The sequence below is a fragment of the Equus caballus genome, chromosome 10 (genome assembly GCF_041296265.1).
Source record: "Equus caballus isolate H_3958 breed thoroughbred chromosome 10, TB-T2T, whole genome shotgun sequence".
NCBI classification, from domain to species: Eukaryota; Metazoa; Chordata; class Mammalia; order Perissodactyla; family Equidae; genus Equus; species Equus caballus.
Window position 1 is genome coordinate 17,844,550 of NC_091693.1, and position 25,196 is coordinate 17,869,745.

A 25,196-nucleotide genomic window follows, 5' to 3' on the forward strand; every position below is an offset into this window, starting at 1 on the left:
CGCCTCGGCTCACACAGTCTAGTCTCTGTCCCCAGAAGCATCTTCCTCTAACAACGCGATTTTCTTCTCTAAACAACAACGAAAGAAATGCATCAACAGATGCCCCGAACCTCTAGAACACACACAGAGAGAAGTGGGGATGCACAAACCGCTGACTAAGGAGCGAGGCCACTTCCTCTTGCTAAGCCTGCGTTCTTCATGTAAATTTTAAGAATTTCCCTTCTATTCTTTGTGCTGCCGTCAATGTAACGATCATGCATCCATCACGTATCCTGTGTGCCCGGCGCTGCTGTGTGTGTTTTAAATCTCTTCACCCATTTCACGCTCCTGGCAACGCACCCACTTCACAGATGAGGAAGTTGAGGCTCCGAGATGTCTGAGGCCCGGAAACCCGGCCACCGTGGACCTGGAACATGAATCTTCTCGTTTGGGCTTTGGGTCCACGTTGTCGCTCCCCGTGCGATGATGCCGGGAGGGAGCTTCAGAATCGCGGTGGTCAACACCTTCCCATTTTATTTTATTTTTATTTATTTATTTATTTATTTTTGAGGACGATTAGCCCTGAGCTAACCTCTGCTGCCAATCCTCCTCTTTTTGCTGAGGAAGACTGGCTCTGAGCTAACATCCGTGCCCATCTTCCTCTACTTTCTATGTGGGACGCCTGCCACAGCATGGCTTGCCAAGCGGTGCCATGTCTGCACCCGGGATCCGAACTGGCGAACTCCGGGCCGCTGAGAAGCGGAATGTGCGAACTTAACCACTGCACCACCGGGCCGGCCCCCACCTTCCCATTTTAAAGATGGAAAACTGAGGCCCACAGAGGAGACAGGGTTTGTCTGTATTGTGTCTGCCTCTGAGGCCCCGGGCCCTGCTCTTGGTGGCCTTGGACTTTTTGTGGAGGATGTGACCCTGGGCTGTGTCCCTCAGAACGTGGGAGGCTAGAGGAATATTTATTTGTCCTGGAGACTCTGCAGAGAGGGAGGGGCTGGGCACACAGTTGGAGGCTGGGAGCGGGGAGCGGGCCGTGGGTGCTGGGGGAGGAAAACCTCAGAGCGCCCCATGGGGAGAGCAAACCCAGGCCAAGAGCCCCAGGCCTTGAAGATCAGACCACACACAGGTGTGGCTTCCAGGAAGCGGGTGACACTGAGCCTGGGGTGGGGGAACGCAGCCAGCTCTCCACCCACCGGAGCCCTGTCCAGCTCCTTCTAGTGCCTGGTAATTTTGGGATGTCTGAGTCACGGGAAGAACACAGGACAAATACACCCTGGGGGTAGGAAAAGGCCACTCCTGTTTGTCCCTGGTTATGGAGATCTGCTGGGGCCGGTGAGGTGGCAGTGCCCGGCGGCGTCCCACCGGAGCCCTGGCCAACGGGGCAAACTTCCAGGAATCCACCAGCTGCCGGACGAGGAGGAGGGACCCCAGGCCTCCCGGGTCCTGGCTGTGGGCCCGCATCGAGTCCCAAGTGGCATTTGGCTGAACTGGGGATCCTCTTGCAAGAGACGGTAAGGATGGGGAGAAAGGTGGGGGGGGGCGGTTTTCACCATCTCCGTGTTTTAGACTTATTATTTTCAGAATCTGGGAATCAGAATGAGAAATCGAGAAGTGGAATCTTGTCACCATCGCATTGGAATCCACATCTGAATCCCAGACTCTTGGAATTGCCTCGGGCAGCCCGACAGGAAAGTTTTTGCCCAAGGATCCAAATACGCTGTCACAGTCTGGGGTGTGGAGCCAAGCCGTGCTCAATCCTGTGGGAGCCCCTGCGGCTTCTGGAAAATCCACCGAACGGCGATGTGCCTGATGCACAAGCCCTTCGACCCAGCGCTTCCACTTCTTAAGGAAGGTTCTGTGACTTCATTTTCACGGGTCACATACAGACAGACAGCCCGTGCATCACAACCGGGAGCTCCGGTATCTCCAGGGGCCGAGCACACGCAGGTGCCCAGTGCCCGGGTCAAGAGACAGCACAAGCCCGGTCTCAGATCTGCCCTGGGCCCCCTCCCAGGCGCCATCCCCTGTGGTTCTTTCGACCATTTTTTCGTTTGTTTTGGAGGAAGATTAGCTCTGAGCTAACATCTGCTGCCAATCCCCCTTTTTTATTTGCTGAGGAAGACTGGCCCTGAGCTAACATCCGTGCCCATCTTCCTCTATTTTATATGTGGGACGCCTGCCACAGCATGGCTTGCTAAGCGGTCCCATGTCCTCACCCGGGATCCAAACCAGCAGACCCCGGGCCTCCGATGCGGAACGTGTGCACTTAACCGCTGTGCCACCCGGCCAGCCCCTCTTTTGCCCATTTTTGACTTTTATGTGAAAGGGATTGTTCTGTAAATTCTCCTGCGTGTCTGGCTCTCTCCCCCCCACATCGTGCGGATTCAATCCATCCACGTTCTCGTGTGTGGATGTTCCACTGCGTGAATACACCACGATCTGTTTGTTCATTCTCCTGTGGCTGAGCCTTTGGATGGTTTCCATCTTGGGCGGCTGAGAACATTCTAGAACACATCTTTTTGGGGAGCATATGTGTGCTTCTCTGGGAGGGGGGACAAGGTATCCTGTGCCCAGTGGATTCTGTTTAGCGGATTCCTCCCCACGGTTTCCCGGAGCAGAAGTCCCAGCAAGGCTGGCTGACTTCCCAACGCACTTTTTTTTTGAGGAAGATTAGCCCTGAGCTAACTACTGCCAATCCTTTTTTTATTTTTCCTGAGGAAGACTGGCCCTGAGCTAACATCTGTGCCCATCCTCCTCTATTTTGTATGTGGGACGCCTCCCACAGCATGGCTTTTTGCCAAGCGGTGCCATGTCTGCACCCGGGATCCAAACCAGCAAACCTCAGGCAACTGAGAAGCGGAACGTGCGCGCTTAACCACTGCGCCACCGGGCCAGCCCCTCAGTTTCCTTCTTTTTTACTCACTGAGCATCAGCTAAGCACCGGCTGTGTGCCAGGGGCTGTTCTAGCAGGGACCAACTCATGCTCTGGAAAATGGCGGTAATAATAATATCTACCCCAAAGGGTTGTTCAAAGGGTTATGCCTGGTACACAACAGACGCTCAATAAACGTCATCTATTATTCAAATTACTACAAAATATTAATGATAGCAATTATGTTTTATATAGAGATATAAATACATAAATATATTTATTGTGAAAAAATATAAAAATAATAATGCCACTCACAATTCTCATTTGAGGTCCCTCAGTCCGAGGCTGGTTAATGAGCATGACACGCCCAGCCTGGGGACAGATTTTGAGGCCATTGTGAAGAAAAGAGATGATGTGGGTGCAGACAGGGAAACGGATGGAAGACAATTGAGTGGAAAAGGTTGAGAGATGACTTAGTGGGTGTTGAAGGCTCCCATTTGTGTTGATTATATTTAAAGGGAAATATCGTCGACTGATGGGGTTACTCACCCGAGGAAAATTCCCTGGATTTTAACCAGGTGGGGTGGGGAGGGAGGGTGTGCCTGGCTGGCGTGTCAGCAGCTAACTCGTGGCTCGTGCTCCGTGTGGACCAGGCGCTGGGCTCAGCTCTTCACGCCTGCTCACCTGGTGAATTCTCACAACTCCCTCTGAGGTGGGTATAGTATTATTCTCATTGTACAGATGGGAAAACTGAGGCACAGAGAGGTTAAGTGACTTGCCCAAGGCCACACAGCTGGTGCGGGTTCACGTTTTGAAAGCTGGCACACATTTTTATTCTGCTGATGAAAATAACACGAAAGCAGAGGGCCAGACTCGGAACACACGCACCCAGTGGCTTGACCTCTTGGTTGCTACTTGGCCTGAGGGAGGGGGTTGATGGGAGCGCCCCAGCTTCTCCTTTGCCTTTCCTGTTGCGTCAGTGCCAGCTGGAGCTCAGTGCCACCCAGCCCAGAAGAGTCAGCAGAGAGCCGCAGGGCCAGGTCACTGAGATCAGGCGGGAGCGTCTGCCGTCTATCCCAGCCCTTGCGCTGTGCCACGTGCTTTACACATGTTGACTCCTCTGGGCCTCCCCAAACCGGTGAGGTAGGTCCACCTTGGTGACTGTCACCTCCCAGACGAGGAAACTGAGAAACAGCCAACCGAAACTGCTCCTCCGGAGTCTCGGAGCCTGGGTTGCTCAGCGCCCCCAGCTCTTCTGCCTTCCGACGCTCCCGAATCTCAGATTTTTGGAGGATAATATTCTAGGGCCCGGAGTTGCGGAGTGGGACTAACACGGTTCAGAACTCAGCTGTGTTACTTGCTCAGCTGAGTGATCTTAGGTAAGTTGCTCAGCTTCTCTCTGCCTCAGTTTCCTCATCGGCAGAATGGGTATAAGAATAGAGTTAAAATCAGAGGGTCGTTATAAGGATCAAATGATATAACATTGAAAGGTGCTTGGAGCTCTGCCCAGCACGGAACACAAGCGCTCCCTAGATAGTGGCTCATAATTATTAATAATAATCATAACGATACTTGTTATTATTGCTATGATAGATCACGTTGCTTCTCTGATCAACATCCTCCCACACTTCCCATCTCACATGGAACAAAAGATAAAGTCTTCACAATGCCCCCACGTGGCCCCCGATAGCTCTCTGCTCTTTCTTCCCCAACCCCCCTCATCTACTCCACTCTGGCCGGCGTCCTCATTTGTTCCTTGAACGAGACCATCATGTTCCCACCTCAGGGCCTTTGCACTGGCTGTTCCCTCTGCCTGGCACTCTCTTCCCTGCAGATCCCCACATGGTTCCCTCCCTCACCTCCTTTATGGCTTTGCTCAAATTGTCACCTTCTCATTGAGGCCCTTCATTTAAAATTCCTTCCTTTCCTACCTGACTCCTCCCACCGGAGTGGCAGCTCCCAGGGGACGAGGGTTTTGGGGGCCTTCTCCCCGGTTGTGTGTCCCGTGCCCGGAACAGAGAGGGTACTCAGGAGCTGGGTTGAATGAGTGAATGAATTGTAGAGAATTCAACGTTTCATTTTTCCTGTTTTCAATCATTACTTTTAAAAATTGCTCTAGCGGGATTCCAGAAATTTCTGTTCCTCCATCTGGTTGCTGGTTACATGAATAACTTTGGAGTGTGAAATCGAGCAAGTGCACCTGTGTGATATGTGCACTTTGCCATCTGTATATTTTACTATGATCTAGTTTATATTAAAAAAAAAAGGTTGGGGGCTGGCCCGGTGGCGCCGCAGTTAAGTGCACATGTTCCGCTTCGGCAGCCCGGGTTTCGCCGGTTCAGATCCTGGGTGTGGACACAGCACCACTTGGCAAGCCACGCTGTGGCAGGCGTCCCACATATAAAGTAGAGGAAGATGGGCACGGATGTTAGCTCAGGGCCAGTCTTCCTCAGCAAAAAGAGGAGGATTGGCAACAGATGTTAGCTCAGGGCTAATCTTCCTCAAAAAAAAAAAAAAAAAAAAAAAGGTGACAAAATTCCTCCAGAGGGACATTTTCATTGCACCAAGATTCGAAAATATAGATGAAGCAGAACCAAGACAAGTACTTTTGCTGTGACTACATATTAACTTTCTACCCTCTTGGTGAATAGTCAGGTTCCAATATTTTAAACTCTAGAATTGCAGGTTGCTAATGGGCTAGCATTCTAACGTTGGAATGTTCTAGAACTTCTCTCCAATAAGCCACTGGCCACGTGTGGCTATCTAAATTCATTGCAATTACGTAAAATCGAAAATTTCATTTCTCAGTGGCACTGGCCCCATTTCCAAGGTGGCAGCCACCTTCTCGGGCAGCACAAACACAGGGTGATTCCATCAACGCTGAAATTCGACGGTAATGCTCTGCGATTCCAAATAATTGGCTAGGGTTCTCCTGGCTTGCTATTTTGAATTCTGAGGTTTTTAAGCATGCTGGTGTTCTAACACTGCAACATTCTAGAAGGCTCTGACGCTCAGGAGCTTGTGTTCCAAGCCTTCAGCATCTGGAATTCCAATTCTCTAACGTTGCCGTGTTGCGGAATTCCAAGCTGACTGCTTGTGAGCGGGTGCTAACATTTTAGAGTTAGCACGTTCCAGCGAATCATTCCGGTGTTCCCATATCCTAACGCCCTGGCCTTGTAACGGGGCCAGAGTCGAGTCTCCAGGATGCTAACGGGCTGCGGTTCCCACGCCCGAGGGGCCCTGGAGCCTGCGAATTTCCCTCCCCACAGCTTCACGGCCTTTCTCTCCCGCCCAGGTGTCTGCGGCCTGGATGGAGAACGCGTCCCTCAACTACGACTACGCGCACTACGACCACCTGCCCGACCTCCCCGTGGACTGCGCGGACCACGCCTGCGCCTCCACCGACCCCCTGGGCACTGCCCCGCTCCTGCTCTATGCCGCTGTCTTCCTGGTGGGGGTGCCGGGCAACGCCATGGTGGCCTGGGTGACCGGCAAAGAGGCCCGCCAGAGGGCGGGTGTCACCTGGCTCCTCCACCTGGCCATGGCAGACCTGCTCTGCTGTGGCTCCCTCCCCATCCTGGCCGTGCCCATCGCCCGCGGGGGCCACTGGCCGTTTGGGGCCGTGGGCTGCCGGGCCCTGCCCTCCGTCATCCTGTTGTCCATGTACGCCAGCGTCCTGCTCCTGGCTGCGCTCAGCGCCGACCTCTGCCTGCTGGCCCTCAGGCCCACCTGGGGGACCGCGGCTCGGCGGATGCACAGGGTGCGTGCGGCCTGTGTGGCAGCCTGGGCGCTGGCCTTGCTGCTGACCGTCCCCTCGGCCATCTACCGCCGGCTGCACCAGGAGCATTTCCCACGCCGGCTGGAGTGCGTGGTGGACTACGGGGGCTCGGTCATGGCTGAGAGCACCGTGACCGCCATCCGGTTTATTTTCGGCTTCCTGGGGCCCCTGGTGGTCGTGGCCAGCTGCCACGGTGCCCTCCTGTGTCACGTGGCCCAACGCCGCTGGCCGCTGGGCATAGCCGTGGTGGTGGGGTTCTTTGTCTGCTGGGCCCCCTACCAGATGCTGGGGCTGGTCCTCGCCGTGGCTGCCCCACACTCCGCGCTCCTGGCCCGGGCCCTGCGGGCTGAACCCCTGGTCGTGGGCCTTGCTCTTGCTCACAGCTGCCTCAATCCCGTGCTTTTCCTGTATTTCGGGCGGGCTCAGCTGCGCCGGTCACTGCCAGCCGCATGTCGCTGGGCCCTGAAGGAGTCACAGAGCAAGGATGAAAGTGAGGTCAGCAAGAAATCCACCAGCCATGACCTGGTCTCGGAGATGGAGGTCTAGGCTAGCCGGAAACTGGTTTGTATCTTCCTGTCTCATTTCACAAGGTAGCTTCAGGCATAGCTGGATCCAGGGGATCAATGACATTGTCATGTATTCTTTTATTCATTCAAAACATTCGTTATGCACCTGCTGTGTGAAAGGCCCTCTTATAGGCACTGGGGATGTAGCAGTGACCAAAACAGAGACAAATCCCTACCCTCAAGGAGCTAACATTCCAGTGGAGGAAGACGGACAATAAGCAAAGAAATGGAGGAATGTGGAATATGTCAAGTGGTGATAAATGCTGAGGAACCTAAAGGAGCAAAGAGGGATGAGTGGGGCAGGGATATAGGTCAGCCAGGCAAGGCCCCTTGGGTAAGACGATATTTTGAGCCAAGACCTGAAGAAAGGAGGGAGGAGTCATGCTTAAATCTGAGAGAAAAGCATTCTAAGCAAGAGAACAGCAAGTGCAAAGGCCCTGGGGCAGAATGTGCTTGGCATATTCCAGGAACAGGGAAGAGGCCAGTGTGGATGGACCAGCGTGAGCAAGAGGGAGAGTGGTGTGAGAAGAAGGGAGAGAGGTAGTGGGGGGCCGGACTTGGAAAGGCTTTGGGGCCATAGCGTGTGTCTGGGGGTCCATGGGAGGGTTCTGAGCTACCATTACCAGACAAAATACAAACACCCAATTAAATTTGCGTTTCAGACAAACAACAGCAAAATTTGTTTAGCATGAGTATATCCTATGCACTATTTGAGACACACTTATGCTAAAAAACTGTTGGTTGTTTATCTGAAATTCAAAATGGAGCATTCTATAAATTGTTTTTCTAAATCAGAAAACCCTGTTCTGACCAGACAAGCATCTTGATTTGACTCCGATTTTAGTAGGATTCCTCTGATTGCTGATGGGGACTCTGGGAGAGGAGGGAAGGGAAGTGAGGAGTCTACTGTAATAGTCCAAGCAAATGATGGTGACTTGGATCAAAGTCCTAGTGGCAGAGGTGGCGAGAGAGCGACAGACTATGGATCTATTTTGAAGGAAAGGCCACGTCCAAGCTCCTGAGTTTAGTATTCGAGGCTTCTTTCCACATGTTCTAGCTGCTCAGATCCTGTAGCAGACGAAATAATGGCCCCTCATGAGGCCCAGACCCTAACCCCCAAACCTTTGAATCTGTGACCCTACACGGCAAAAGGAACCTCGCAGATGTGGCTAAGTTAAGGATCTTGGGGTGGGGAGAGGATCCTAGGTTATCCAGCTGGGCCCAATGTCATCTCTAGGGTCCTTATGAGAGGGAGGCAGGAGCGTCAGAGTCAGTGGGAGGAGATGTGACAAGAGAAACAAACATCAGAGTGAGTGAGGAAGGGGCCACGAGCCAAGGAATGCGGGCACCTCCAGAAGCTGAAAAAGTCCAGGGAAATGGATTCTCTCGAAGCCCCCAGAAGGAACGCAGACTAGCTGACACCTTGACTGTGGCTTCCGACTCCAAAACTGTAATAGAATAAATTTGTGCTGTTTTTAAGTCACTAAGTTTGTGGCAACTTGTTACAGCTGCCAAGGGAAGCGAATACACAGCCTGTGGACTGTATTATTTTCGTGCCTCTGGGCCTTTTCTCAAACTGGTGCCACTGCCCTGAACGCCCTTCAGATCTACACTGTCCAATCTGGTCATCACTTGCGGTCTGTGGCTATTCAAATTCAAACTAATTCCAATTAAAAATTTAGTTCCTGGGGCCGGTCCGGTGGCGTAGGGGTTATGTTTGCATGCTCCACTTCAGCGGCCCAAGGTTCACAGGTTCAGATCCTGGGCATGGACCTACACATTGCTCATCAAGCCGTGCTGTGGCAGTGTCCCACATACAAAATAGAGGAAGATTGGCAACAGATGTTAGCTCAGGGCCAATCTTCCTCATCAAAAAAAAAGAAAGAAAGAAAGAAAAAAAAAATTCAGTTCCTCAGTTGCACTAGCCACAGTTCAAGAGTTCGATAGCCACACGTGGCTGGTGGGTACCATATTGGGCAGGGCTGACATGGAATATTTCCATCATTGCTGAAAGTTCTGTTAGACAGGGCTGCTCTAGCATCTCACCTGCTCAGATCTTTTAAATCACATAGAAGTGGCACCTGTGTGTAGTGTCATTACTCCAGGAGAGCACTTTCCACATAGTTTCTCCTTTAAGGTAATTCTTACAACCACCCAGGGAAATGCTTCATTTTATAAGCTGAGATCCAGAGAGGGGAGGTCATTTGCCCAAGATCACACAGCAAGGAAATGATAGAGCTGAGATTCAATCCCACATTTACTGGACTCCAGCGCCCATGCTCTTAATCATCAAGATTTTCCTTCAATGCCTTGCAGAAAAGACACTTTCTCCAGGGAGCCCTCCTTGATTCATTCTCCTCCCAAGGAGAAAGCAGTCTTCGTCTCTTCTCCAAGTTTCCAGAGCACAATTTCCCAGCTAAACTGTAAATTCCCCGAGGGCAACAGCTGGGCCACCTTAACTTCTGTCTCTCCCCTACCCATGCCAGGCCTTGGAGACAGCCAAACTACCTTTATTTGTTTATACCGTTATCTTCCAGCTACACTGTGAGCAGTGACAGTGGGGACCTCTTTTTTCTCTATCTGATACAGGGACACATAGTAGGTCCTCAACAATACACATTTTATTCCTTGATATTTTATTCAGAGTTCTCATGCACACATTGCTACGACCAAGATTGCCTTGTAGAAAGAATCGTGTCCTGGGACAATTTATGTAGCTTCACGAAAAATTGGGAGAAACCCTGCTGTTCATCCCTGGGGCCAGGTGCTATTTAAGAGTTCTTCTTTGCTACATTTTATAAAGGTCTTTTGTGCTTTGTGAAATTTGTTTTCATTTCTTCTTGCATTAGCCTTCCTTGTTAAGAAATCAATTTCATGAAAGCTTTCAAATGTATTTGTACAATTTACATAGAAGTCCCTTGATCATTAAAAAGAATCTTGCTTTTGCCTGTTGTAACTTTCCCTTTTTTGTTCCTAAATGTGTTTTCTCTGTTTTTCTTTATTTTTACCTTGAATTTATTGGTTTCCTTAAGTTTCCAAGCAACCAGTTCTTAATAGTTTTTCCAAGAACTCGTTTCAAGCTGGCTACTCAGTTCTAGCGCTGGTAGGTTGTGACTTTTTTCTGAATTGCACATTTATTGTTTACTCCCTCCTATTTTCCTTTAAAAACCTGTAGTTCTCTTTTGCAAATTTTAAGCAGAATGTTTGGTCAATTTCCTCCCCGTCTTCCTTTGATAACGACATATGTTTTGGTCTCTCTGCGGCCGAATTGTTCCCCAGAGGTTTGATAATTACGTCCAACTTCCCACTTGACATCCCAGCTCGATGTCCAACACGTAACTCAAACTTACTATGCTCAAAACGGAACTCTGGATTTTCTCTCTCAGCCTTTCTTCCTCATCTTCTTGATCTCACGTGATGGCAACTCCATTTTTCCAGGCATTCAGGCCAAAAGTTCAGGGTCATCCTTGATGCCTCTCTTTCTCCCACATTCCATGGCTAATCCATCAGCCAATCCTTCTGGGTTCTACCTTCAAGGTACGTCCAGACTCTGACCACTTCTCCCCATCTTCTCTGCCATCATCCCGGTCCAGCTGCCACCACTTGCCACCTATGGCAGCAGCCTCCTCTCTGGTCCCCTTTTTTCATCTTGGTTCCTGCAGTCGGTTCCCCACAAGGCAGCCAGAAGATTCTGTTAAAATCTAAGTCAGATCACGTCTCCTGTCCCTCCTCGGCTCAAACTCCTCCGATGGCTCCCACCTCCCGCAGATCAGAAGCCAAAGTCCTCGCCATGGTATATATATATGATCTGCCCTCCTCTCATCACTTCATTCCCTTCTGTGTGCACCCCCTCCCCAAGCTGCTGGTCCTTGATCCCACCAAGTTTGTTCCCAGCTCAGCCTTTGCTGTTTTCTCCATCTAGAATGCTCTCCCCTAGGGATCTCGGTGGCTCACTGCCTCCCCCTTTTGTAGCTCTCTGCTCAAACACTCCTTTCCGAGAGAGGTCTCCTCTGACCGGGCTGCTTAAAATAGCATCGCTCTCTGCCCCCTTCCCACTTCATCTTTCTCCACAGAGCTCTGGCAGTCCTGCTTGACATTCTATTTATTTTTATTTATGTGTCTGGTGGGAGCAGGGACTTTATCTGTTTTGCTCACTGCTCCATCCTCAGTGCCTAGATCTGAATCCAGAACCGAAGCCTCTACCTTCTTAACGCCAATATTAGCCTCAGGGAAAAGGAGAATGATGGGAGGATATTATAGCAAAAATAAAAGATCTAATGTCTATTGAGCACCCATATGCACAGTCGTGAAAAAGTTTATGTATCTTCGGAATACTTTTTCATTGATTTTTCCCAAAAACCTTGAAGGAGACGTGAGAATATCCTCAGGCTATAAATAGGGAAACTGAGGCTCGGACCCCCAAAGACTGGCGCATCTAGGACGAAAGAGGACTCACTTTTCTCGTTCACTTGATCATTCACTCAACAAACATGTACCGACTGTCTAATCCCTGTGATGGAGGCTGGAGAACACAGGACCTCCAGCAAAGCACTGGCCCCTGCCTTCAGGAGGCTGGGGAGTCGAGTTATCTGTTAACAAATTGATAGGGTGAATTATACATTAATAGGATTACGCCTTAATAATTATAAATTATAATTCATACATCACGACAGTGCTTTAACAGTGTCTGGGGCCTGGCCAGCTCCCTTGTTGGGTCAAAACCCCGGCGCCCCGCAGATCCTGGGGTGCAAATGACAGCGCAAGAGACCGGGCCAGGAGGAGGCGCTTGCAAGTATCCACCGCAGCCCCTAGAGGGCGCAGCATCACCGGAGGCGGGGCCAGGGCGCGCTGTGCGCAGGCGCAGAGTGGGTCTTGGTCGCCCGCAGCTGCCCACTGGCTCCTCTGTCTGAGAGGGGGCGGAGCCAGGGTGGCGTGCGCAGGCGCAGGACCGGCTTCCGGCGCGCGAGGGGCGCTGGGGGCCGGAACTGGAGGCTTCGGTGGCGGCTAGTGAGGTGAGGGAGGCGGGGCGGCTGAGCGGGGCGGCAGTGGCGGCGGCCGGCGTCGGAGCGGGTCTGGGGAGCTGAGGAGCGAGCCGCGGCTGGGAGGGAAACCCAGAGTTGAGGGCGTGTGTCGGAGGAGGTCGAGAGCCCCGGGGGGGAGCGGACGGAGGTGGGGCCTGAGCGTCCCCGAGAGAACCTGGGGGACAGAGAGGCCCGAGAGGGAAAGAAATGGAGGCATGCAAAGAAGCTTCCAGAGCCTGAGGGACCGAGAGACAGGGAGGTCGAGGGAGGAGGGAAGCTGAGAACCAGGAGACCGAGGGCAAGAGGCTGATGGTTCCACCGCGAGCCGCTCGCGGAGCCCGGGAGAGCAGTGTGATCGCCCCGCGGACTGGGGACATGCGGGAAGCGGAGACAGAAGTAGGCTGAGGCGAAGACAGTTTAAGTGGAGGAACGAGGACTGAGTGACGGGCAGAGTCGGACGCACCTGGAAGGGTGGAGACAGCGCCATAGGGAGAACCTGGCAGAGCTGCCACGAGAGGGATCGAGAGACGGGAGGAGCCGGCCAAGGGAGACTTGGAGAGGAAAGCGGAGATGAGAAGGAGCGAGATGGATGGGGAAGCGGGGGTCAAGGCAGGAAGAATGGAGGAATCCTCAGTATGGAGAGAAATGAAGAGACAGTGCAGCCGGAGAGATGGAGGGAGAGCGGATAGACAGTGTCGAACTTAAACATGGAGGGATAAAGCCAGGCGATGGAGAATCAGGGGAAAATGGAGAAAGAGGAGCAAAACCTGAATCCCTGGGCTTGACTTCCTCACCTGCCACTTACTACCTGCTTGACCTCTCTGTGGCTCAGTGAAATAGCTGTTAACAGCATCTTCTTAGGGTTGTGAGAAAAGTGTACGTGTGTATGTGCACATGTGCATATATATGAGTGTTTTGGTATAGTACCTGATACACCAGTGAGCGTTAGCTATTGTGAAAGCCTCCGCCAATTGGGAGACGGAATATCCGATGGAGAAGTGGAGAGAGATGGAGAGATCGTCAGGATGGAGGAAGAGACAGTGATGGAGGAGGAAGAACTGGGGAGAGACAAAAATGGAGAGTCAGAAAATGAGAAAGTCAGGTGGAGGAAGATAGTTGGAGAGAAAATCAGATTAAAAAATAGAATCAGAGTGGGAGAGAATCAGACCAATGAAGTGAGATGGGCCCAGACTAGGAAAGGGAGGAGAGAGGAGGAGGGTTAGCAAGATGGACTGGAAAAGACAAGACTGAGACCTGAAGATGGAGAGCCAGAGAGGAGGAAATGGGGAAGCAGAGAAAACCTGGAAAAGCCGTCAGGCTAGGAAAGATAGGCCAGGAGACCAAGAGATGGTCAGAGAGACAGTCAGAGAGAAACCAGCAGATCCAGACAATTGAAGAGGTTGACAAAGAGAACAGACTCCTGGAGAGCCATGAGGATGCTCTCAGATGCGTGCATGGGCGGCTTGCAGCCCGAGAGGCACGCTCTCCATTTCATTGTCCCTGTCCTGTTCTGAGGATCACTGCCTCAGTATCACAGCAACCTTTCAAGGCCTTGTCCTTTTCCTTTCCTCCTAAAACAGAAGTTTCCTCTGAAGCCAGGGTGGCATCACCCAGCCCAGGTGTTCACCAAGAAGTGACGTGCGCTCCCCACAAGCTGCCGCTTCTGTGGGAAACAGCTCTGGCCGTTCACAAGCTCTTCCTCAGTCGAAACCCTTACCCGGCTCTAATAACCCTCAGGGTCGGCCTGAGTTCCCGCTGAGACTCAGAGATCCAGTCTCTGAGCTCTGTTCGCTGGTGGCCCTTGAGAGGCTGAAGGCAGAGTGGGTGAAAACATTGTGAAGGCGAATTGTGGCCTCTTGAGTGTGATTTTCCCCAGGTTACGTGCCCCCCCTTCTCTCGCCATTTTCCCCGTGTTGGTCATCACGGGGACGAAGCACTGGACTTGAGTGCCAGTGACTAGTGACCTTGTCTGTGCCTGCGTGGTGATAAACACTGCGGTGTGTTGAGATAGGTATGTCCCCATCTCATAGATGTAGAAATCAGCCTCAAAGAAGTGACTTTGCCGCTGGTCACGCATCTAGTAAATGACGAAGCTGAGATGCAAACCCAGATCTGCTTGCCTCCACAGCCTTTACCACGAAGGCTCTGATCATTTAAGAATCTGAGTGACCGACATCCCTCCGGAAAACTGCACGGACGAGGATGTGCTCTGTCTTAGTTAGGACTGAGGCAGCTGAAAGTCAGAACCCCAACTGGAAGCCGAGATTTTCTTGCGTAGCCGGGAAGTGGAGGGTTGGAGGGAACGTAGCCCCAAGCACTGAGTGAGGTTGCCAGGCTTCCCCCCTTCTGTCCTTGTCGTGGCTTGGTGCCATCCTTGTGCATGCTCCTCCTCGCTGTGCCCACATGTGGGCTCTTTTCTAGGGAAGGCTCATCTTCAGGGGCTACTACAAATGGCCCTGGGTTTATGTCATCTTTGCGTAGCCACAGTAGGTAAAATGACAGCTCTCTCCTAGTAACTGAGTGTAAATTCCAGAGAAAGGCCCCAATTGGCCCTCCTCGGGTCCTGTGTCCGCTCCTCAGACCCATCACTGGTTGAAGGGGGTGAAGGGTACCATGAGTGGCCAGCCCTTGGTCACCTGCCCAACTGGTCAGGGGTCTCTGACTTATGGCTCTCAGGACCGTGTGGAATCCAGGAAGGGCTGCCCTCCCAAGGAAGGTGCGAACTGTTAGCAGAAAAAGAAGGAAGGGGTGTGCCAGGAGGCAGGACCAAAACATACATAACGCCATGCTTGCAATCGCGGGCTTCGTTTCAAAGGGCTCCTGGTGTCCTGAAGCTCAGTAGGCCCCAGGGTAGGAAGCCTTGCCTTTCTCTTTTCCTTAGACCACCCCTCTCTCAGGTCCTGCCTCTTGTACCCTCCTCTGGGGTTCCTTCCCTGACTCGAGCATGGTCACGGAGGGCTCCCACGGCCCCATTCCCTGGATTGTCAGAGTCGGGTAACATGTCTATCTCACATGTGACCGTGACCACCTGTGGGGGCTTGGGGTGGTCTCCCTCATTACTCGCCCTCCTCCTAGTCTGGTGTTTGCCAAACAGCATGCTTTCAGTAAACATTTCTAAAAATGAAGAGTGTCTTCTGTTCTCTCCCACATACATGCAGGGCCTGCAAACCCAGGATGAACGCGTGTCCATCCCAAGATCGCTGCAGGAGTTGTGAGGTGCCCTGTGTGTCACCAGTGTGACCCAGGCCCTGGGCCGTTTACTCTGTCATTGCCTGCAGGTGTCCTGTGGCATCGGTGAGGAGGCACACTGGCTCTGTGAGGAGGAAGTGGTTCCTTACTGCACGCTCTGACCTCTCCCTGCGGGAGGTGGGGAATAGAGGAGAAGATTCGGTCCAGGTGATCAGCCCCGAGGCCGGTTTTGCGACAGCATCGTGACCAGCCAGATCATGCCTCCTCCCAGGACAAGGGAGGGCAGGGATCACCGAGACCGACCCCGGGCGCCCAGGGAGAAGGAGGCCCCGGAGAAATGGGACTGGAACTGTCCAGAGACACGTCGTCTCTTCGAAGATGCCTTCTTCCGTGACGAGGATTATATCCGCCAGGGTTCCGAGGAGTGCCAGAAGTTCTGGACCTTCTTTGAACGCTTGCAGAAATTCCAGCATCTCAAGACGGCCCGGAAGGAGGAGAAGGATGCTGGGCCCCCGGAGCGCAGCATCCCGGCGCTGGCCGACCTGCCTCGCGCTTACGACCCGCGTTACCGCATCAACCTCTCCGTCCTCGGCCCCGACCCTCGGGGCTCTCGGGGGCCGGGCGGCCGCCTGCCCCGGGACAGAGTGTCCGAGTTCCGCCGAGCCCTCTTGCACTATCTGGACTTCGGCCAGAAGCAGGCGTTCGGACGGCTGGCCAGACTGCAGCGGGAGCGCGCGGCGCTTCCCATCGCCCAGTATGCAAGCCGCATCCTGCAGACGCTGGAGCGGCACCAGGTGGTGGTGGTGGCGGGCGACACGGGCTGTGGCAAGTCCACTCAGGTGCCGCAGTACCTGCTGGCCGCCGGCTTCAGTCACGTGGCCTGCACCCAGCCCCGGAGGATCGCCTGCATCTCGCTGGCCAAGCGCGTCAGCTTTGAGAGCCTCAGTCAGTACGGCTCCCAGGTGAGGGGGCCCTAACGGGTCCAGTTTTTCCGGTGACCTCGAGGAATAAGTTGCTTGCCCATATGGTAGGATCGATAAAATTTACAAAAGCACTGATCCCTTGACCCAGCGATGATTCTTCTAGAAGTTTATCTGCAGAGTGGCCTGAATATGGTCCGAATGACAAAGCCACTGACATTCCCCAGGATAGCGCTCACACAGCCAGAAATTGGAATTGTCCTAAATTTTTTTTTAGCAGCAAAAAAAGAATGAGGACCTTTCTTTCTAAGGATTTCTGGGCTTCTAATCCAGGCTCTACCGCTTAAAAATTGTTCCTGAAGGTCTGACTGTAGTCACAGCAGCATGCACATGTCATGTGTGGGTTTGCACAAGTGGAATACATTTATGTAACCAGCACCAAGATCAAAAAAATCAAACCAGCAACCCGGAGACCCTCTTGTGTCCCCTTCCAGTTACGACCTTGAGGTTCCCAAGGGTTGTCACTGTGCGTAGTGCTAGATTGTGACACTTAAGCTATCACAGGTTACTTTTGCCTCTTTTTTTTTTTTTGCTTTCTATAAGTGGAATCAAAAAGCACGTCGTCTCTTGTGTCTGGCCTCTGTCGCTCGATGTTAGTTTTGCGAGATTTGTCTGAAGTCTAACGTAGGGGTGTCCACCGTTCCGTCTCACTGCTGGGTGTGTCCTGGTGTGAGGGCACCACGTGCATTTGTCCCCTCTGCTGTGGATGGGGCTTCGGGGGATTTCCCGTTTTAGGGTCTCTTGTGAAGGTGCTGCTGTAAATGTTCTAGAATGTACCTTTTGGTCTCGGGTGTGTGTTTCTGTTGGGTGTATGTCCAGGAGTGGCATTGCTGGGTCGTCAGATCTGTGTGTGTGTTTTAGTTTTAGTAAATACCGCCAAACGTTTTGCACAGTGGTCGTACCAGTGGACACTCCTACCAGCCGCGTGTGCCACATTGTCACCAATGCTGGTTATCATCAATCTATGTTTTTTTAATTTTCTTTATTTTACTGAGGTCGTATTGGCTTCTAACATTGTGTGTGGTGTCGTTAATCTTCGCTGTTTTGGCTTTTCCTATGGGTATATAGTGGTGGCACATTTTAATTGGCATTTACTTGATGACCACTTTTTTGTGTCTTTATTGGCCGTTTGGAGGTCCTCCTTTGTGAAGCGTCTCTTCCATCTGTTTCCCGTTTGTGTTTCGTTGTCTGTCTTTTTGTTCGTGATCTATAGGCCTTTCTAGAATCCGGATATGAGTCCTCTGCAGGATTTATTTATTGCACATCTTCTCTGCTGCTCTGTGAGTTGTCTTTCATTTTCTGAATCCTGTCTTTTGGTGACTGTGTCTTTTCATTTAAATATAATCCGGTCTGTCACTTCCTTTTTATGGCTGGCGTTCTGGGTCCCGTTTAAGAAATCTTTGCCTACTTTAAGGTCATGAAGGAGTTTTCTATCTTTTTCTAAAGACTTTTACCTTTGGAACAATAACTCGTCTGATGATGATTTGTGTGTGTGTCTGTGTGACGTGAGGTAGGGGTTAAAATACATTTCCTTTTAATCCCTCTCTTTAGCTGTGTTACCTTGGAGGCGTGGCCTCAGTTTCCCCATCTGTGAGGGAGGATAGCGGTGGTTCTTCCCTTGTGTGGGGGTCGTGAGGATGGAATGAGTTGCTATGTGGAAAGCTTTGAAGTAGTTGCTGGCACGCAGTGAGGACTCAAAGAAAGGTTATTACTGTTTTAATTCATTACTATCACGTGCCAGGCTCTGCGCCACACACTTTCTGTGCATTAGCACCCATGGTGCTCAGCACCGAGGAGAAGGAAGTGTGTGCCCTGAGGGATGGAATTGCTTGCCCGCAGTCACGGGCACCAGTGGCAGAGGTGGGGTTCCAGCCCGAGGCTGTGGGACTCCAGGGGCTGATGGCAGGGGCTGCGTTTGCTCCGATTCCCCGTCTGGGCGAGGTGGGGGGCTGGTGCCCGGTCCAGGGTCCTCTCCTGACCCCCCACCCGCCACCCCCCAGGTCGGCTACCAGATCCGCTTTGAGAGCACGCGTTCGCCGGCCACCAAGATCGTGTTCCTGACGGTGGGGCTGCTCCTGAGGCAGCTGCAGCGGGAGCCGCGCCTGCCGCAGTACCAGGTCCTCATTGTGGACGAGGTCCACGAGCGGCACCTCCACAACGACTTCCTCCTGGGCGTCCTGCGGCGCCTGCTGCCCCAGCGGCCTGACCTCAAGGTCGTCCTCATGTCGGCCACCATCAACATCTCGCTCTTTTCCAGCTACTTCGGCGACGCGCCGGTGGTTCAGGTGCCCGGAAGGCTCTTCCCCATCACGGTCAGTGCTCCTCCCTCCCCACGTCCCCACGCCTCCTGCCCCGTCCCTGGCCAGCTGGACTTGTCCCTTCTCTTCCCTGCTGCTCTGTGTCCCGTCTCTTCATTTAAGGACGTTCTCGTGCACTCTCTGTCTCTCTTTCTCCTTTAAAGCTGCTGTTTTCTGAGCATTTACAATGTGCTGGGTGGAGTGCTAAGGGCTCGTTAGAGGAGACCCAAAATCTAAAGGCTCAAATAAGACAGATGTTGATTTCTCTTATCCCACAGTCCGGCTGGTCCAGGCTCGTGGGCAGCTCCGTTCCATGTGGTCCTTCAGGGACTCAGGCTCCTCCTTGCTCGTTGCTCTGCCATCTCGTAGGGCAGCGTTTCTCTCAGCACCGGTGACGCTGGGGGCTGGAGCGTTCTTGGTAGTGGAGGCTGCCTGTGCTTTTCAGAATGTTGAGCAGCATGCCTGGCCTCTGCACGAGATGCCAGCAGCATTCTCCGCCCACAGTTGTGATAACCCAGAATATCTCCAGCTGTTGCCAGAGGTCCCCAAGGGGGGCAGAACCGCTGTCCTAGGGTGTTGTCCTGTCTGTGTGGTCACTGCTTGCAGGAAGGGGCGGGAGCCACAGTCCAGGAAAAGCAGTTTAAGCGTCTTTCAGTTGCACGTGACGTTCCCGTTGCTTTATTCTCGTCTCCGAGCCCCTCTTGGCTGCAAAGGAGGCTGGAAAATCTCTGGGTGATGCCGTGCCGGGAAGAAAAGCGCAGACTCTCTGGGGACCACCGTGTGTCCCCACGCTACTCGACACACCCCACCTCATCCTGGTGGGCAGTCCTGGGGGTGGGCCTGCCCCACCGCCTTCCAGTCCACGTGCCCGCGCTGAGGTGCAGCCGTGGCTGAAGATGCTGAAGCTAAGAGAGCCGTCTTAGGGGAGAGACAGGGCGTTTGGTATTTGTGGACAATAATGTGCCTTTTGGTCCTCCTACAGTTTGCTCTGTTTGAACTAGGCGGAGATCGTTTTCAGCGTCCCATCCCTTCAGTTTCCTCAGCAACCTCTGCCTGAACTTCCCCCTTTTTCTCACTTGTATGCTATGGCTTCTGTGTTGGTTTTATCAGTAATGGTGATGATGATCATTGGTTGTTAGTGCTGTTGAGTGGATTCGGACTCCGAGCACCCCGTGGACAGCGGAGCGGAGCCTGCCCAGTCTTTCTGTGCCATCCTTTCCCCTTCTGGCCTCCATCAGACAAGGCTCCATTCTATTCATAGGGTTTTCATGGCCCGTTTTTTTGGAAGTGGGTGGCCAGCTGCTTCTTCCTGGTCCGTCTTAGTCTGGAAGCTCCACTGAAACCTGTCCTCCATGGGGGACCCTGCTGGTATGTGAAATCCCAGCGGCATAGCTTTCAGCATCACAGCAAAGGCAGCCCCCACAGTGTGACAACCGACAGACAGACGGGTGGTGTGGTTCCCTGACTGGGAGATGAGCCCGGGCCGTGGCAGTGAGAGCACTGACTGTTAACCGCTAGACCCCCAGGGCCGGCTCCCTGACGATCGCACTAACGTTGAGTGTGTCCCACGTGCTCCATAGTTACCGCGCCTCAGATCATGTGAGGCCCTCACAGCAGCCTCAGTAGTTCTCTGGCAGGAATTTCTGCCCCTGAGGCTAGAGCTGCAGCTCACGACGTGAAGCCGCCTGTTGACAGGGCGACTCAGGCGTGGCACGGCCAGGACTTGACTCCTGCTCACAGGCAGAGCCTGCGCAGGTCGCTGCCCTTCCAGATCTCATTCCCCTTCCTGTCTTGCTGTCCTCCCGGGGAGGCTGGCCCCTGTGGGTGGCGTGGATGGACCCCCTGCCCTCTGGCTTCCGGTTGGTCAGTAGGAAAAGGAGAATCTGCCCCCTCCCTGCGGGCCTCCAGGGGGACGTCACGGCTGCCTTCGGGCTGGCGCTCTCCATGTGGCTCTCTCCTCCACGGTTTCATATCCACTCCTTCCTCGCGTGCTTTCGGACTAAGAATTGGGACCAGCCCCCAGGTTCCTAGCGCCAGGAAATGCACTGTCCCCCGTGGTTTCTGTGCTCAGTGCCCATCCCTCTGTCTTCTAAGCAGCCGTAAAAAGGGTGCGGACGCTTTCTGAGACGTGATTCTAGGGTTTTGGTCCTGGCTCCCCCCATTAAAGTGGTTTCGCTGTTGAAGTTTTTCTCCAAACACAGAAGAATGTGCATCATAAGTCTAGCTCAGTGGATTCTCACAAACTAAATACCCGCGTGCAGCCAGCACCCAGATTAAAGACAGCCAAAACTACCAGCCCCCAGAAGCTTCTTGTTACCTCAGCCCTTTGTCCTTTTCTTGTATCTTCTTCAGAATATCCCATTTGAGTGTGTCCCCTGCTGCCTGACCTGCCCGTGTCCTCTCTGTCAGCCTGGGTCTCCCCGCCCCGTGGCTCCGAGCCGGAGTGACAGGGTGCCCTGCTACCCGGGGCCGTCTCCGCACAGGTCGTGTACCAGCCGCAGGAGGCGGAGCCGACGACGTCCAAGTCAGAGAAGCTGGACCCGCGGCCTTTCCTGAGGGTGCTGGAGGCCATTGACAGCAAGTACCCCCCCGAGGAGCGGGGCGACCTCCTGGTCTTCCTCAGCGGCATGGCGGAGATCAGCGCTGTGCTCGAGGCCGCCCAGCCCTATGCCAGCCACACCCAGCGCTGGGTGGTGCTGCCGCTGCACAGCGCCCTCTCTGTGGCCGACCAGGACAAGGTAGCACGCGCGACCAGGCCGAGTCGGGCAGGTGGGGTCTGCAGTGTCGCCAGGGGAGGAGGCGTGGGTGGGGCGCGTGATTCCAGAAAGCCGCGCTGCAGCTGCACTGGGGGCTGCTCACCTCTCTTGGGGGTGGGGAGGGTGCGCCTCCTGGTGAGGTGGGGGCATTAGAGCTGAGCTTTGGAGGACGAGGAGGATCTCGTGAAGAAGGCAGTCCAGGTGGGGGACCAGCGTGAGCAAAGGCGTGGAGGTGGGGACCTGAGTTGGATGTGGGGAAAGGTGAGCCCATCTGGCTGGAATGGAGGGTGCTGGGAGAGGCGGCTTTGGGCCACCGTGTTAGTGACTTACTGCTGTGTGACAGATTACCCAGACCCAGCAGCTTAGAGCAGTAAATATCTCCCACCTACTTTCTGGGGGTCGGGGGTCCGGGAGCTCCTGGCCCAGGGCCTGTGCCAAGGCTGCGCTCAGGCGTCAGCCAGGGCCACAATCATCCGAAGGCTCAATGTGGGCTGGAGCTGCCTTCTCTCACACGTGCACCCGCATGGCTGCCTGTGGGCTGGGGGCCTCTCTGGGGGGCCACTTAGTGTCCTCACGGCGTGGTGGCTGGCTCTCCCCAGGAGACCAAGCAGAAGCCACGATGTCTTTTGTGACCCAGCCTTGGAAATCAGGTGCCATCATTTCTGCAGTGTCCCGTGAGTGAACCCGTTCTGCCCTGGTCAGGGGGCCAGTCCTGGATGAGGGTGTGAATCCCGGGAGGTGAGACTCCCTGGGGCCATCTTGCAGGCTGACTTCCAGAGTCACCTTGGGGAAAATCCCTTCATGTGACGTTCAGTTGTTTGTTGATTGAAGAAACAACCTCGGAGCACCTCCTACGTGCCTCCCCTTGCCCACTGTGGGGTTCTTTGGGACCTAGTGGGAGCCAAGCCATGGTCCTTCCCCTCAGATGGCTGCTGGTCTGTTGGAGACGGACAAGTCATCAACAGTTTCACAAACAGGAAGAGGAAGGCTCAGGATGCTCTGAGAGTGGGTTCAGGGAAGGCTTCCTGGAGGCGGGGACTTCAAAACTGAGATCTGGGAAAGTGCTGGCTGAGGGAAGCAGGCAGGGAGAAGAGGGTCCCAGCCAGCATGTGCGGGGCACTCACTGCATGCTCCCAGTGCTCCGAGCTCTGTGTCCTCCCCGAGGCCCGCCTGCCAGGTCCTGTCGTCACCCCCACCTGTTCAGCAGTTGCAGAAAGGGAGGCGTGGGCACTTGTGCCACGTGAGTGGCAGAGCCGGGTGCAGAACTCGGTGATTTGGCACCAGAGCCCATACTGTTAACCAGAGGCTGACAGCCTTTTCTGTCAAGGGCCGCGGAGTACACATTTTCAGGTTGTGTGGGCCGTGTGGTCTCTGTCACCTCTCAGCTCTGCCATTATAGCCTAAAGCAGCCGTAGACTGGCCAGCGGAGGTGGTGTTCCGTTAAGACCTTATTCACACAAACAAGTGGCAGCTGGATTGGGCCCACAGGCTGCCCTGTAGTTGCTGACGCCCACTCGTAACCACTGTGCTTGACTGCCTCTTGGGTCCGAGAGAAGGGCTTGTGCAAAGGGCCTGTGGTGAGAGAAAGACAGGGCAGCTGGAAGACGACATGCGGAGTGGCTGGGGTCCGGATGGTGAAGGGGAAGTTGGGAGAGATGAGACTGGAGAGGTGGGCAGGCTTGGACCACAAGGGCCTTGAAGACCCAGTGTGGTGCCTGGGCTTGGTCCCGAGTGCCCTGGGGAGCCATGGGAGATTCTGGGGAGGCGGGGGCAGGGCCAGTCTGTGCTTTAGCAGCTCCCTCTGCGGCCTTTGAAGGATGGACTGGAGGGCATGAGTCTAGAGGCCAGAGACCAGGGCAGAAGCTGGGCAGGGCCTGGGTGGGAAAGGAGGAGCCTGGGCCGGAGCAGGGGCTGTGGGTCTGGGGACGAGGGAACGTTCAAGATGTTCGGCTGTGGCTGGAGAGGCAGCGGGGAGGACCCAGCGCAGCCCAGATTTCTGGCCCAAGTGATGTGGTGGGTGATGAGCCATCTCCAAGAGGGGGACTCGAGGAGGCAGGGTCCCATGGAGGGCCCTAGGCTGTTTTAGACCTGGGGGTGCGAGGTGCCCGTGGGGCATCCAGGAGGCCACTGGCCACGTGGGTCAGTGAGTTAGGCCCTGATGCCGCCGACTCACTCTCCCCCAGGTTTTTGATGTAGCGCCCCCTGGAGTCCGGAAATGCATCCTCTCCACCAACATCGCCGAGACCTCGGTCACCATTGATGGGATCCGCTTCGTAGTAGATTCCGGTGAGGGCTGCCCCCCAGCCACCCCAGGCACCTGGGGAGAAGTGTGGATTTGGTTTGGAGCTGTGCAGATGTAGCAAGGGAACTTCAGACCGAGGGAGGGAGTAGGTTAGGGCTGTGGAGCAGTGGCACATCTTCATCCTCAGACGTTCCAGGCTTGCTCCTGCCTCAGGGCCTTTGCACTTACCGCTGTCTCTGCAGAGGGCTGTCGTTCTCCAGATATCCACGCGGCTCACTGTCTCCCCTCTCATTTCTGGGCCTGTGGGAATGTCTTCCCATTGGAGGCCCACCCTGTCTGCTTTATCAATGTGATCTCCCCCTCCTCCTTTACCGTTATTTCCTTATGAGGCTTCATTTCCTTCATGGTGTGGGCGTTATGTTTTCTATCTGTTGATCTTCTGTCTTCCCACTTAGACTGTTCTCTGGAAAGTCAGCGTCATAGTGGTTGGGAGGTGCTGGAGCCCGCCTGCCAGGTTCTCCACTGCCTGTGTGACCGGGGTCATGTCACCGACCTCTCGTGTCAGTTTGCTCATCTGTGAGACGGCAGTCCTCCCAGCGCCTCCCTCAGGGTGTGAGGGTTACATGAGGTCAGAATAGCTGGGTGCTAGGACAGTGCAGGCGCAGAGTGAGCCCTCGGTCAGCGTCGGCCCCCTTAGTGGACTGACGGGGGGAAGCCGCTGATGACAGACATTCCGTTATGTTCTGTACCATTAAGAACATCATGAAATGCTGTCCGTTCACCCTGGACGTGCCGTCGATTTGAAGGCACGTCCCATTTGCAGGGAGTGTCCCGTGTGAGAAAGGGTTGGTCTCAGGTTGGTGAAGTCGTGTCTGCTCTGCCTGGGAGACTGGGGGGTCTGCCTCGCTTGTGACCATGTCCCGAGAGCCTGGCACGGACTGGCTCCTGGAAGGGGCTTCCTAGCGTCCATGGGTGACTGCCCCCCAGAGTGAGCGCAGGCTGCAGAGAACTGAGGCGACGTGCGGGCAAGGAGGCGGAAGGGCTGGGCTGGGCCTGGCCTGGAGTCTGAGCTCGGTCCGTGTCACTGGAAGGGGGCATAGGTGAGGGGTCGGCGAAGGAGTGAACGGGTGCAGGGCAGCGTGGGGGCCCTGTGGCTCCTGTGTCCCGATTCTCATCCCTCCCGCACCCAGGGAAAGTGAAGGAGATGAGCTGTGACCCCCAGGCCAAGCTGCAGCGGCTGCAGGAGTTCTGGATCAGCCAGGCCAGCGCCGAGCAGCGCAAGGGCCGGGCGGGCCGCACGGGCCCCGGGGTCTGCTTCCGCCTCTACGCCGAGTCGGACTACGACGCCTTCGCCCCCTACCCGGTCCCAGAGATCCGCAGGGTCGCCCTCGATGCGCTGGTGCTGCAGGTGAGGCGGGGCTGGGGGTGCAGTAGCACCCTGAGGGCTGGCGCGGGGCCCGGGCGCCCTTAGACCGCCTGTCCCGGGCGTCGGCGGGAAGGGCAG

The 25,196-nt window shown here is 54.4% G+C and overlaps 2 protein-coding genes across 7 annotated transcripts in view; both read left to right on the forward strand.

Annotated features, from left to right (window-relative positions):
* The first annotated feature begins 369 nt into the window (after positions 1 to 369).
* On the forward strand, positions 370 to 10,168 carry C5AR2 (complement C5a receptor 2). Of its 2 annotated transcripts, none has more exons than XM_014729474.3 (2): positions 370 to 1,502; positions 6,159 to 10,168. In XM_014729474.3, the coding sequence occupies exon 2, from the start codon at positions 6,174 to 6,176 to the stop codon at positions 7,185 to 7,187; it is 1,014 nt and encodes a 337-aa protein (XP_014584960.2). In that variant the 5' UTR covers positions 370 to 1,502; positions 6,159 to 6,173; the 3' UTR covers positions 7,188 to 10,168. The 2 variants fall into 2 exon arrangements, with proteins under 2 accessions (XP_014584960.2, XP_023505767.1); XM_023649999.2 differs by lacking the exon at positions 370 to 1,502 and adding an exon at positions 3,859 to 4,242.
* A 1,947-nt stretch (positions 10,169 to 12,115) lies between these two features.
* The window catches only part of DHX34 (DExH-box helicase 34), a 28,556-nt gene continuing 15,475 nt past the window's right edge, over positions 12,116 to 25,196 (forward strand). For 2 of the 5 annotated variants that reach the window (XR_011421923.1, XM_070223084.1), the window contains exons 1-6: positions 12,116 to 12,219; positions 15,507 to 16,379; positions 18,398 to 18,709; positions 21,178 to 21,432; positions 23,634 to 23,736; positions 24,883 to 25,100. Coding sequence is in view for 3 of the 5 variants with exons in the window: in XM_070223084.1 (XP_070079185.1) it covers positions 15,675 to 16,379; positions 18,398 to 18,709; positions 21,178 to 21,432; positions 23,634 to 23,736; positions 24,883 to 25,100 (1,593 nt within the window). In the remaining 2 variants the exon portion in view is untranslated. Of the gene's footprint in view, positions 12,347 to 13,808; positions 14,240 to 15,386; positions 16,380 to 18,397; positions 18,710 to 21,177; positions 21,433 to 23,633; positions 23,737 to 24,882; positions 25,101 to 25,196 lie in introns of all 5 variants that reach the window. The other 3 variants (XR_011421922.1, XM_070223082.1, XM_070223083.1) reach the window with 2 other exon arrangements.

Excerpts from the sequence above, each read along its gene's own strand:
- C5AR2 (XM_014729474.3), top strand. The coding sequence starts at position 6,174 with ATGGAGAACGCGTCCCTCAACTACGACTACGCGCACTACGACCACCTG.